The sequence below is a fragment of the Cucurbita pepo genome, chromosome LG14 (genome assembly GCF_002806865.2).
Source record: "Cucurbita pepo subsp. pepo cultivar mu-cu-16 chromosome LG14, ASM280686v2, whole genome shotgun sequence".
NCBI classification, from domain to species: domain Eukaryota; kingdom Viridiplantae; phylum Streptophyta; class Magnoliopsida; order Cucurbitales; family Cucurbitaceae; genus Cucurbita; species Cucurbita pepo.
Genome location: NC_036651.1, coordinates 7,473,475 through 7,485,734, shown reverse-complemented (window position 1 = coordinate 7,485,734; position 12,260 = coordinate 7,473,475). Strand labels below are relative to the sequence as shown.

The 12,260-nt window shown below is 34.8% G+C and overlaps 1 protein-coding gene and 3 non-coding genes across 5 annotated transcripts; 1 reads left to right on the top strand and 3 right to left on the bottom strand.

Annotated features, from left to right (window-relative positions):
* The first annotated feature begins 4,327 nt into the window (after nt 1-4,327).
* Nucleotides 4,328-9,860, top strand: LOC111810199 (type I inositol polyphosphate 5-phosphatase 2). Of its 2 annotated transcripts, XM_023696811.1 has the most exons (12): nt 4,328-4,639; nt 4,756-4,843; nt 6,182-6,313; nt 6,404-6,509; nt 6,597-6,689; nt 7,187-7,271; nt 7,363-7,467; nt 7,552-8,386; nt 8,557-8,741; nt 8,988-9,096; nt 9,234-9,382; nt 9,461-9,860. In XM_023696811.1, exons 3-12 carry the CDS (start codon nt 6,284-6,286, stop codon nt 9,681-9,683), a joined length of 1,920 nt encoding a protein of 639 aa, XP_023552579.1. In that variant the 5' UTR covers nt 4,328-4,639; nt 4,756-4,843; nt 6,182-6,283; the 3' UTR covers nt 9,684-9,860. The 2 variants fall into 2 exon arrangements, with proteins under 2 accessions (XP_023552579.1, XP_023552580.1); XM_023696812.1 differs by lacking the exons at nt 4,328-4,639; nt 4,756-4,843 and having other exon boundaries at nt 5,941-6,313.
* Nucleotides 9,861-11,360: 1,500 nt separating this feature from the next.
* On the bottom strand, nt 11,361-11,454 carry LOC111810961. The gene has a single exon (XR_002817476.1). It is a non-coding gene; the product is annotated as a small nucleolar RNA Z101 (small nucleolar RNA).
* Nucleotides 11,455-11,582: 128 nt separating this feature from the next.
* On the bottom strand, nt 11,583-11,669 carry LOC111810964. The gene has a single exon (XR_002817479.1). It is a non-coding gene; the product is annotated as a small nucleolar RNA snoR14 (small nucleolar RNA).
* A 97-nt stretch (nt 11,670-11,766) lies between these two features.
* Nucleotides 11,767-11,857, bottom strand: LOC111810963. The gene has a single exon (XR_002817478.1). It is a non-coding gene; the product is annotated as a small nucleolar RNA U61 (small nucleolar RNA).
* Nucleotides 11,858-12,260: the final 403 nt, after the last annotated feature.

Below are 12,260 nucleotides of genomic sequence, written 5' to 3'. Positions count from 1 at the left end.
TTTTTATTTCTTTTTTCTTTTTCTATATAATATCATTTTATATTATGCTTCCAATTTCAAATATTCATTTTATTTTTCCCCTTCTCCCTATTTTTTTTTTTATTTCTTCTTATTTATAAAATTAAGCTAAAATATTTTTTAAAAATATGTAACATTAAAGAATACACTAAAACAAATAAAAAGGAAACAAAATTTAAAAAGATATAATAAATATGGAAAGATTTAATTTTTATATATTCGAAAAAATATATAAATCATTCGAAAATGTATTATAATTAAATTATATTTATACTATTTTTTTTAATATTTAATAGTTAAATAAGGTAGGTAGAGATTTTACTTTACAAGAAAAATAATTAATAAACGTTTTGATTTATTTAATTATTATTTCCTTATTATTCTTTTAAAAAAAAAGTAGATTTAAGAAATGATTTGGCCATTCTCTTTTGGAAACATTATTCTTTTTTTTAAAAAACATTTTGGATAAATGATTCTTATTTAGATATTTTGGAGTGAAAATGGTTTGAGATATTTTCAACCTAATAAATATCATATTAACCCACATTATAATTATAATTATATATATATATATAACCTAAAAATAAATAAATAAATAATAAATAAAATATAACGTCTAAATTATAATGGGTCATTTATTTCGTTAAAATCTCTAAAATACAAATTTTATACAAATTTTAAAAATGAAATTAAATTTGGTTTTGTTAGACTATTTTACCCTAATTTTTTCGCTTTTTTTTTTTATTATTTATTTTTATATATTTATAAAAAAAAAAGTGACTTTTTTTTCTCCACTAAATTAGAATAATAAATGTCACATCTAAATCCTAATTTTGTAGATATTGAATATTTTTCCATTATTTTCCCACCAAAAAAGAAAAAAAAAAAAGAATCTTTACCACTATATATTTTTATATACTATTTTTATAGAAAGTGCTTAAACTTTTCTAGCTTTTATTTATTTATTTATTTTAATATTTAAATATTAAGCTAATCCAATTGAATTATAAAGTTTCAATTAACAAGTCAACTAATAAATTAATCCATTTTCATTTTTTAAAATAAAAAGGAAACATAGTAACTTAATTAATGAAAAATATTAATTTTTTCCACCTAAATTTGACTTAGCTAACTAAGCTAAGTAAAAATATTTATTATTTTTTAAAGTAAGAATTATAATAATAGTATTAATTTAATTCTATTCTCGACCATACCGCTTTATATAAAAGTGGTGTTGGAGATAAATAAAAGAAAACCTTCATAATGAAAAATACTATTTTTCGAGTAATTATATACTAAATGAGTAAATATAGTTATAAATTTGGTACTTTATCTAAAAAATACTCTAAGATTTTAAAAAAATTCTATAACCTCCTTAAATTAAAAAATAAAAATACCCTTAACGATAATTTTGAAAGAAAATAATTTTATTTAAAAAATTATCTATAAAAATTTAATTGTACAGAATATATGGATGATAATTGTCTACGAAATTGTTAGGTCATCTTCAAATTTTTATTTTATTTTATTTAAATTTGAAGGTATTAACTTTAATTATATAATTTTGTTTTGAAATTTGTGAAAAAAAATATTTAATTAATATTTTTATGCAAAAGTGGTTGTGACACTATTATTAGAAAAAGTTATTTCGAATATAGTTTGAGAAAATTAAAGATTGTGCGTACAAATAATATATGGTTTTTCCAAATGCATGAATGGCCACGTAAGCACCACTCTCTTTTTAATGCTCCTCAATTTATTTATTTATTTTTTTACTTACCCAAAAATAAAAAGGGTATCGATGAAATCAAAGAACTGGTAGATCTATGAGCGGTAGATATATTGTTCGGGTTTATAAGCTAATATTAAGGGTATTAATGTAATTTTTGAACCTTTAAAGATTTTTTCAAAACGTGGTATCAATAATTTTCATGCATATACTAACCCGGGTGTCTTTGCTTAGGTTTGAACAATGTTATGCTAGGTGACCTCACGAGAAGTTTCCTAAAAAAACATGTGAGTGAGGACAAAACATACTGAAAAGATCTGTGTTGATCTATGAAAATAGTCTCACTCTTAGTGTCACTTCTAGACAAGTGGGTAATGTGATCGTGTTGCAGAAAATGCAAGAAAATGTCGATGTCATCAAGTATCGAATTACGTTACACGCTCGATAACATAAAGATGAAAAAAAGAAAAAAAAAAAAGCAGAAAATGAGAGAATTGATTTGATAGCCCCGAACATTTTTCTGCAACTTGTCATTAGAAAGATTATATTCTATCTTATTCCATTAAATCCATATGCTAATACTCAAGCTCGAGTACTAGTTGGCCTCACCTAAATTGGGACGTTTTCACCAATTTTCACGTAGTTTCTTTATCATAGCCAATTGGGTCTTTTCAAAACGATCGTTAGGGTTTCAATCGAGAATCTCACGTCAATTAAGAGCTAGAAAGACCATAACTATAATAATAAAGAATAATAACAGAAAGAGAGTGGTCGAGGTTCATTATAATGTAATATATGGTCGAGATTTGTCAAATATGCGGCGTGCTTTCAAGATAAGAGGACCACTTAAATTAGAGCAAAAAAAGCTTCTTTGGGTTAAAAGAGGTTAAATTATAAGTTTAACCTCAGTAAATAAATCAATTTTGATTAATGATAGTAATTGATACAAATTTGTCTTATATGATAGTGATTAATTATAATCTTATGATTAATTTAAATTTAATTAGCTGTAAGCATAAGAATTAAAAATTAAATTATATATTGGAAAAATAATTTTTTTTAACAGGCAATATTAAATAAATAAGAATTCTTTATTTGTTAAATATTTAATTTTTTAGGGAAATATATTAAATCAATTAATATGACATGCACAATTATTGCTTCAAAGAATATTAAATTTTAACATATGATTAAAAAAAGGAATATGTGACATTATTGTGCATTAAAAAAATTTAAATAATGTCACCAAAAAAAAAAAAATCATGATGAATCATAGGAAAACATTGGGATATTTCATCCATCTTGGAACACAAGCCAAACCCTAATCCTCCTTTTGTATTTAGAATCATTCACCCCTTTGACTTGCTATGATGCATGGGGTCAATGCACCGAACCGTAATTTCAATCGTGCTCTTAAGGTTTAGGGTTTTGATCGATATGAAATAACGTGGAAAGTCGGGTTTAACAGTCGATCTATGTATATATTAAATGGGCAAGGCTTGTATACTCGATCAAGATATTAATGGTTCGTTTCTCTCAATTGTGCATGTGGAGATATCTGTTTACTCCATAGAGTCGAGGTCCATGATGACCCACATCAAATGGGGAAGAAACCTCTGTTTAAACAATGAACGAGGGAGCAGAGAGATTATTTCCTAATAGATAAAACGAGACATGGGATGAGGATTATATTCCCTGTCTGTTCCCAAGTAGAGAGAGATTTTTCCCTAATAGATAAAACGGGACAGGGATAAAGATTATATCCCCTGTCTGTCCCCAAGCGGAGAGAGATTTTTCCTAATAGATAAAACGGGACAGGGGATGAGGATTATATTCCCTGTCTGTCCCCAAGTGGAGAGAGATTTTCCAGTAGATAAAACGGGACAGGGGATGAAGATTATATTCCCTGACTGTCCCCAAGCGGAGAGAGATTTTTCCCTAGTAGATAAAACGGGACAGGGGATGAAAGATTATATTCCCTGTCTATCCCCAAGCAGAGAGAGATTTTCCCATAATAGATAAAACGGGACAGTCCTTATGTCTATTCGTGAGTAGACAGAGATTTCTCCCTAATAGATAAAATGAGACAGGGGATGAGAATTATATTCTCAGTCTCTATCCTCGATCGGAGAGAGATTTCTCCATATTATATAAAATGGGACAAAGGATGAGGATAATATTCATTGTCTCGGTCCCCGACCTCATTTATCTAAAAAGAAAAAATGTTTTCCACTCCCTCCCTCATTCTCCGTTTAAACAGAAAATCTCCTCCTAGTTCGAGGGTTGGTCCTAACCGTGCAGATAAAATAGATATCTGTATGCTAAAATCAGGAGTGACATTAAACGTGGAACAAGGACGAAATTGTCCATCTCTTTGACTCGGAGGAGCTCCAATTCTCGTAAGTCATCCCTATTTTTTTTTTACTTTAATTGTTATCTTATCCACTAAATTATATTTGAGTTCGATAATTAATTCAAACCATAAGCAATTACGTCAATAGAAACTAAATTCAAATTTTCGGAGCTCGAGTCAACCATCAGTTAAAAAGATTGTCCTCCACGGACCACTAGAACAAAAATGGGGTTTCTCCAGTGGTGAACGATGCCCCAATCCACCGACCCTCGCAAATTGGCCCACTTCCAATGACGACGATCATGGTCATTACTGTATCTAATCCATCTCTTTTATTGTTCTTAATTAATTTCGTTTATTTTAATTGCATGGCCAAGATTCTCTCCTCTTGAATTCAACGCCCAAAATCGGAGAAAGTTTTGGGGTTCTCACAGTCACACATAGTGCGATCTGAGTCCCATTGCCGTGGGGCCTTCAATTTCTTATCCGCCATTGATGTTCTTCGTAGCCCTACATATCCGCCTAACTATTTGATTACGGTAAGCGATGCTTCGAACTTGATCTGGGAGTCTTGGATTTGGCTGTAAAAGGATATTAACTTAACCGATTAGTTCGCTTTGTTTGACTTGATTTTATATTATGATGTCAACTCTAGGCTGGAGCATCCTTTGACGATTTGTCTGTTTTCATGTCACTGCCGACTTTGCCTGAGGTGGGCTCACTGGAAATCTTGGCGTTGATGGGTATGCTAATTTAATTTATTCTTTATATGGTAATGGCTAGGTCTTAATCTGTGTTTGCGTCTGGAGTTTGGGTTAATGTGATCTGATCTATTTGGGTGTTTGGTTTGTGGTGGGGTAAGTCTGCTATTGTTGGGTTTCTATCATATGGAGCTTTGGATTTGAGGAAAAAGAAAATGCAGGCTGGTGGGGGAATTTGGTTTACAGGGCATTCCCAGTTCAGTGTTCTTGATTCTTCTTTTATGGATGAAATTTTGGAAGATTTTGATTAGTGAAAGAATACCCTGTTCAACATTCTTCATGATTAACTGAGTTGATTTGTTTTTTTGTGATATGAACAGTTTGATTTGGATCTGATCACTTTGTTGTGGTGATTTTGTAATTTTTTGAAGGGTTAGATCCCACATCGGTTAGAGAGGGGAACGAAACATTCTCGTTTTAAAGATCTTGAGGGAAAGCCCAAAGAGGTAGAGGTATTTGCTAGTGGTGGGCTTGAGCTCTTACAGATGGTATTAGAGGTAGACACCGAGCGGTGGGTCAGCGAGGACGCTGGGTCTCCAGGGAAGGTGGATTGTGAGATCCCACATCGGTTGGAGAGGAGAATGAAATATTCCTTTCAAGGGTGTGGAAAGCTTTCCTAGTAGACGTAGTTTAAAAATCTTGAGGGGAAGCTCAAAGGGGAAAGCTCAAAGAGGATAATATTTGCTAGCGATGGGTCAGTGGGTCAGTCAGGACGATGGGTCTCCAAGGGGGGGTGGATTGTGAGATCCCACATCGGTTGGAGAGGAGAACAAAATATTCCTTATAAGGGTATGGAAACCTTTCCTAGTAGACGTAGTTTAAAAATCTTGAGGGGAAGCTCGAAAGGGAAAGCCCAAAGAGGATAATATTTGCTAGCGGTGGGCTTGGGCTGTTACAAATGGTATCAAAGGCAGACACCGGACGGTGTGTCAGCGAGGATGCTGGGTCTACCCCCTCCCACATCGGTTAGAGAGGGAAACGAAACATTCCTTATAAGGGTGTGAAAACCTCTAATAGACGGGCTTCGACGGTGGTTTATCTTTAAGTGTAGCATAAATTACTTCATAGTGCTGCAAATTTCTTATGATGAAAATGATTGTATTTTATTTTAATGGATCTCGCTTTCAGCTTGTTTACTTTTCCAATATAAAAATATATTGAACAATATGAACGTGTGGAGATGGACCATTGATCATTCTTTGTACAAGTTGGGTTTGTGGATGGCTTCTACACATTCTGTCCTTTCCTATTTGGTCCCAATTTGGCTCTTCTTCCATATAAATGGCGACATAGATTTCTAACACAAACCTGGTTTTGTAGTTCTCCTGATTTCTGACAAGCCACATATTAAACAATTGCCCGCCTCCCAGAAATCGACGTTGAACTCATCAATCTTCTGTTGAATAGTTTCAAGCAAAGGCTATGCGGACAAGGAGAGAAAAACGCTCCGAGGTATGTTTTAACGAATTCGTGTACAGTTTTTGAACAGCTTGTTGTGTTCATCAAGGATGGATTCCAACTTAATCTTGCAATTCTTTCCAGGCTTTTTGGCCTTCCATTGTGATGAAGAAATGGTTGAATATCAAGCCAAAGGTGTATGATTTTAGTGAGGATGAAGTTGATACTGAAACTGAGAGTGAAGATGATGGTATGTGTCATTGGGTTACTGCTAAAATTGTCTATTTTCATTTCGTTTTCTTCGATTTCACCTTTTTTTTATACGATTTCCTTTCAGTTTGCTCTCTCAAGAACGAAAGAACGCATAAACAAGAGGATCGTGCTAGTAGAGCACAAAGGAATTTATCGACATGTTCAAATCGAATTTCAGGTACTACCTCCATGTCAGTATTCTGATGTTTTTAGAAATCACCCACTTCCTCGTCTATAAGTAGTTGGGGAGGAGAACAAAACATTCTTTATAAGGGTGTAGAAACCTCTCCCTAGCAAATGCGTTTTAAAAACCTCGAGAGGAAGCTCGAAAGGGAAAACCCAAAGAGAACAATATCTGCTAGCGGTGGGCTTAGGCTGTTACAAGTTTAGTATTTGATAATAATCCTATCTCACCCGAACTATTAAAGTTTTGCCGGGAGGATCGTGTTCTAATTAAGCTGGAATTGGACTAAAATGTTCCGAACTCTTGACCGTGGATCAAGTATTGCCAATGCTCATTCTGTTCTAGAGGACATCTTAGCTAGGATTATATAGGCCAAAGGTTCCTTACGAATGGAATGCTGAATATGGGCTTGTTTTTCAAGGAATTGTTTCAACCTGCATTTATCTGTTGAGCTGGTTAAAAGTTTATGATTACTTATTTTAATGATCCAGACATTCCTAGTAGCAACCAGTTAAGACACCGACGAGGGAAATCGGAAACTCTTAGAGTTCAGTACATAAACACGAAAGATCTGAGGTTCGGCTGTGAACTACGACGACTATTTGAATCATGATCCCGGAGACATTACTTTCATTCACACTGATTTTTGGAAATATGATATCTGTAGGGTGACGATAGCTACATGGAACGTTGCGGGAAGAGTTCCAGATGAAAGCCTTGAGATAGATGACTGGCTATGTACAGAAGACCCAGGAGATATCTATATTATAGGGTGAGTGAAGGTCCTTATGCTCATAGTTCCATTAGTACATATCTTGTGATGTTGATAAAAGCTTGTCAAATTTGATCCTTGCAGTTTCCAAGAAGTAGTCCCTTTGAATGCTGGGAATGTGCTGGGAGCAGAGGATAACAAACCAATTCCGAAATGGGAGGCAATCATTCGAAGAACGCTGAACAAGTCTTCCGAACCCGAGAACAAACATAAAAGCTATAGCGCCCCGCCGTCCCCAGTATTGAGGACTTCGTCCTTAGCTGATGTACTTGCAAGTGAGGTTAATGATGAACAGTTAGAACTGATAGACAATGAATTTTCTGGGAATGTCGGGTTTGAATTGGATCAACATCCCCTCAACAAGTTAAACCGAGTGAACTCGAATTTTCAGTTAAGTAGAATCTATGGCATTGACTGTGACCATAGACTAGACTGGCCTGAACATTCATTGGATGCAACTCCTCAAGTTGTTTCTTCTAATACGAAGTTGCGTCGAGTAGTTAGCAGTTCTGCTCGAATTGGCTTCCGGTGCTTGGAGAATCCTCTAATATTCCCTCCGCAGAGTTTTTCGATAAACGGAAACGGGTTGAAGAGGACATTCTGTAGTTCTGGGAATCTGATCTCGGCCTGGAAAGCGACACAGGAAACTTCAGAAGTCCTGGACAACCTTTCTGATGTATCTGACATTTCTGTTGAAGAAGAAGAAGAAGATGGTTTCCCAGAAGAACTTATAGAACAAGAAGTCGACGGGGATCCAATGGAGAGCACGAAATCTTATCCGAAATACGTGAGAATTGTCAGCAAGCAGATGGTAGGAATATATGTGTCGATTTGGGTTCGTAAGAGATTACGGAGACACGTTAACAATTTGAAAGTGTCTCCGGTTGGTGTTGGTCTTATGGGCTACATGGGAAACAAGGTAATACTTTTATACATCTAGGACACCAGAATATCAAACCATGAACAGATTTTGGAAGTCTTTTCTTGTTCATACGCTTACAGTGTTGCTGTTAGTAGGCTCATGTTGTTTACCAATTTGAATGCAGGGGTCTGTTAGTAGGCTCATGTTGTTTACCAATTTGAATGCAGGGGTCTGTTTCTGTCAGCATGACTCTTTATCAGTCGCGGTTATGTTTCGTTTGTTCTCATTTGACCTCGGGTCAGAAGGATGGAAAAGAACACAAGCGCAATGCAGACGTGAACGAAATCATACGACGAACACGTTTTTCGTCCGTGTTTGATTCAGGACAGCCACAGACAATACCTTCGCATGAGTAAGCACTCTGATCTTTAAACATGCTTTGCTTGACCATTCATAACATGTGCATTTAACCATTGATTTTGGAAACTGGAAAAAATTCATATCGAATCGGAGAGCTGTCGAGTAATCTGTTTGCTATTTTTGTTCATACTAACCGAGCATTTCAAGGATCAAGAGACTATTTTTGCTCGCTCTGTCTTAATTTTGTTAGTCTGATATCATTTGGAGTATGATTGTGACGAAATGTTTTTACGAGCAGTCAAGTATTCTGGTTTGGCGATTTGAATTATCGTCTGAATACGTCGGAGTCGGTTGTAAGGAGGCTTGTAGCTCAAAAAAAGTGGGAGGAACTCAGCAACTATGATCAGGTGACTAATTTGACCAAAATTTTTAAAAAGCTCGTCTGTCTAGAACACGAACAACTGATAGATATCGAGTTCTATATGTTTTAAGATGAATGAATGACTTAAGATCAAGTAATGAATGGATGGATGTATTGTGACAGCTTACGAGAGAGCTGCACACGGGGCACGTATTTGATGGATGGAGAGAAGGGGTATTAGACTTCCCGCCAACGTATAAATACGAATTCAACTCGGATAGATACATCGGCGAAACCCCGAAAGAAGGAGAGAAGAAAAGGTCTCCAGCATGGTAAGTTGTTAGATAGAATCCACCATTAAGGTGTAGAGAAGGAGATTGTAGAGTTATTGACTGAATTAACATGAACAGGTGTGATCGGATATTATGGATGGGAAAAGGGATAAAGCAAATGTGTTATAAGAACGCGGATATAAGGATGTCGGATCATAGGCCTGTGAGCTCTGTGTTCCAAGTAGAAGTTGAAGTTTTGGACCATAGGAAACTGCAGAGAGCTCTGAATTACACCAACACTGCTGCTATTCATCCTGAGATTTTTGCTGATGAAAATGGGGAGTATGACTTAGACTTCTAGCAGCAACAACAACAACAACAACCAAAATTTCCACTGGTTGGTTTGTTCCCTTGAAATAATGTCCTCATCAAGGTAATATATATTGTTCAAACTTCATTGGTGGTGTTTTTCTACAATTATTAACCATTTTGTAACAAAATTTACATACATAATAAGAGTCCAACTATTTTATCTCAACTCTTTTGTACTAAGATATAAATAAGAACGAATTGGCCGTAGGCGAGGTAAGAACGAATTGGCCGTAGGCGAGGTAAGAACGAATTGGCCGTAGGCGAGGTAAGAACGAATTAAGAACGAATTGGCCATAGGCGAGGTAAGAACGAATTGGCCATAGGCGACGTAAGAACGAATTGGCCATAGGCGACGTAAGAACGAATTGGCCATAGGCGACGTAAGAACGAATTGGCCATAGGCAACGTAAGAACGAATTGGCCATAGGCAACGTAAGAACGAATTGGCCATAGGCAACGTAAGAACGAATTGGCCATAGGCAACGTAAGAACGAATTGGCCATAGGCAACGTAAGAACGAATTGGCCATAGGCAACGTAAGAACGAATTGGCCATAGGCAACGTAAGAACGAATTGGCCATAGGCAACGTAAGAACGAATTGGCCATAGGCAACGTAAGAACGAATTGGCCATAGGCAACGTAAGAACGAATTGGCCATAGGCAACGTAAGAACGAATTGGCCATAGGCAACGTAAGAACGAATTGGCCATAGGCAACGTAAGAACGAATTGGCCATAGGCAACGTAAGAACGAATTGGCCATAGGCAACGTAAGAACGAATTGACTTAGTTCATTTATTATTGGAAACCGAGTACCTCCCAATACATTCTTACAACAGCCAAACAACGTCTTCTCAAATTTTGGACCTCAATTTAAGGTTTTAGAAGAGGATAGAGAGATTTTTTAAAAAGAGATTATAAAAGAAACGTTATATTTGAAAGCAAGAGAGTAACAACACCTCAAGAGGTACAAACACCACTCAGTATATAACTATTGATAGGGAGAAGAGTTTTGTACAAAGTTCACATATCACATAACAATGACTACAAAGGTGTAAATATTCGTAGAGATTACAAAGATTAAATGTTATAAAATGCTCTAAAAGATAAAAAAGATTAAATGTTCTAAAATGCTCTATAAAGATGTTTAGCCAAACAAGCTCTAAATATGCTTTGTAATCATCATATATTAAACTCTGAAATCATGATCCATGAGAATGAATCTCTAAACCTAAACCAATATCAGATAAGTGTATATTCATTACAGATCCATTAAGTTGGCATAGAATTTCTTCAACCCAAAACAGCTCCATTTCCTACCAAAACAACTTCGATTTCATTCGAAGTTCTTTTAAATGCTTCAAATGTATCATTAAATACTTGAATAGGAGATGTTATGAACACCATTGAATAGAAGATATTTGATATCAAGCTTTTTAATTATACTACAAACATTGCATTATATTTTAAATTTAACAAGTTTCGATAAAAAACAAACTATCAAAATACATAAATATCAAAGATGAACACCAAATTATTTTTTAAAAGGTTTTCAGGCTAAATATACTAAAATTCCAATTCAAATTCAAGAATAGAATTTTAGAACAATGAAAGCAAATATGGTCAAAATCCCATTTGAAATTACATAAATTCGGAACAAACATGAAAGAGGCATCAGTTCTCCAAGGTGATATAGCATCAATGAATGCTTCAGACGCAAATTACCCATTTGATTATAAGAGATTCATCATATGCCCAAAAATCAGTCATCCCAATCCAAAAAACCAATTCAAGTGTAATCGTTTTCTAAACCATAGTTCATAAGAAATCCAACGAAAAAGAGTTAAGAAAAATATGTAGAAAGGAAAACAGATTAGAAGATTCAAAAGCGATCGGAACCTGTCGGGATTCACATTAACATCACACTGTAATTAGTCAGTGGATTGACAGACATGAATTTCTATCGTCACCTCGCATTTCCCGTATCAGAAAACCAAAACAAATTCAAACAAAAACAGCCACAGAAATCGCAGAAGAAACATTCATTAGCGAAATCAAATGTAAAATAAACAAAGCTCAGAACTTCTTAGAGGGTTGTGTAGCCATCACCGACGACCACTCGTGAGAGGCCGGCTATAGCACAGAAGATTTTCATCACAGCTTCAGTATCAAAGAAAAGAAGACGATTGAAGAAACAATTTCTTGAAACGAAAAACAAATTGATAATGCGCGGCAGAAGAACGATGCAGTGCAAAGCGGAAACCCTAAGGGGAATTTGAAGCGATGAATGAATGAGAGAAAGAGGGGTTTTTATAGACTCCCAATACAAAACCCTAATTAGTTTTGAAATTTAAAATATTTCAATAATATTACTCTTTTGCCCCTAACTTCTGTACTTATTGCATCTCGGTCCTTCACCTTTTAATTCCAAATAAATAGTTTAATTTAGGAAAAAAAAAAAAAAACATTTTTACTAAATTTCTTTAATTTTGAATTTAGTTTCTATTTATGTTTCAAATCTCACTTTTCTTATTCTACATTTTTTTTTTTTTTAATATAGGGTCAC

Coding starts and splice junctions, on each gene's coding strand:
- LOC111810199 (XM_023696811.1), top strand. CDS start 6,284: ATGCGGACAAGGAGAGAAAAACGCTCCGAG. Junction 8,742..8,987: donor CAGACAATACCTTCGCATGA/GTAAGCACTCTG, acceptor TTTTACGAGCAG/TCAAGTATTCTGGTTTGGCG. Junction 9,097..9,233: donor AACTCAGCAACTATGATCAG/GTGACTAATTTG, acceptor GTATTGTGACAG/CTTACGAGAGAGCTGCACAC.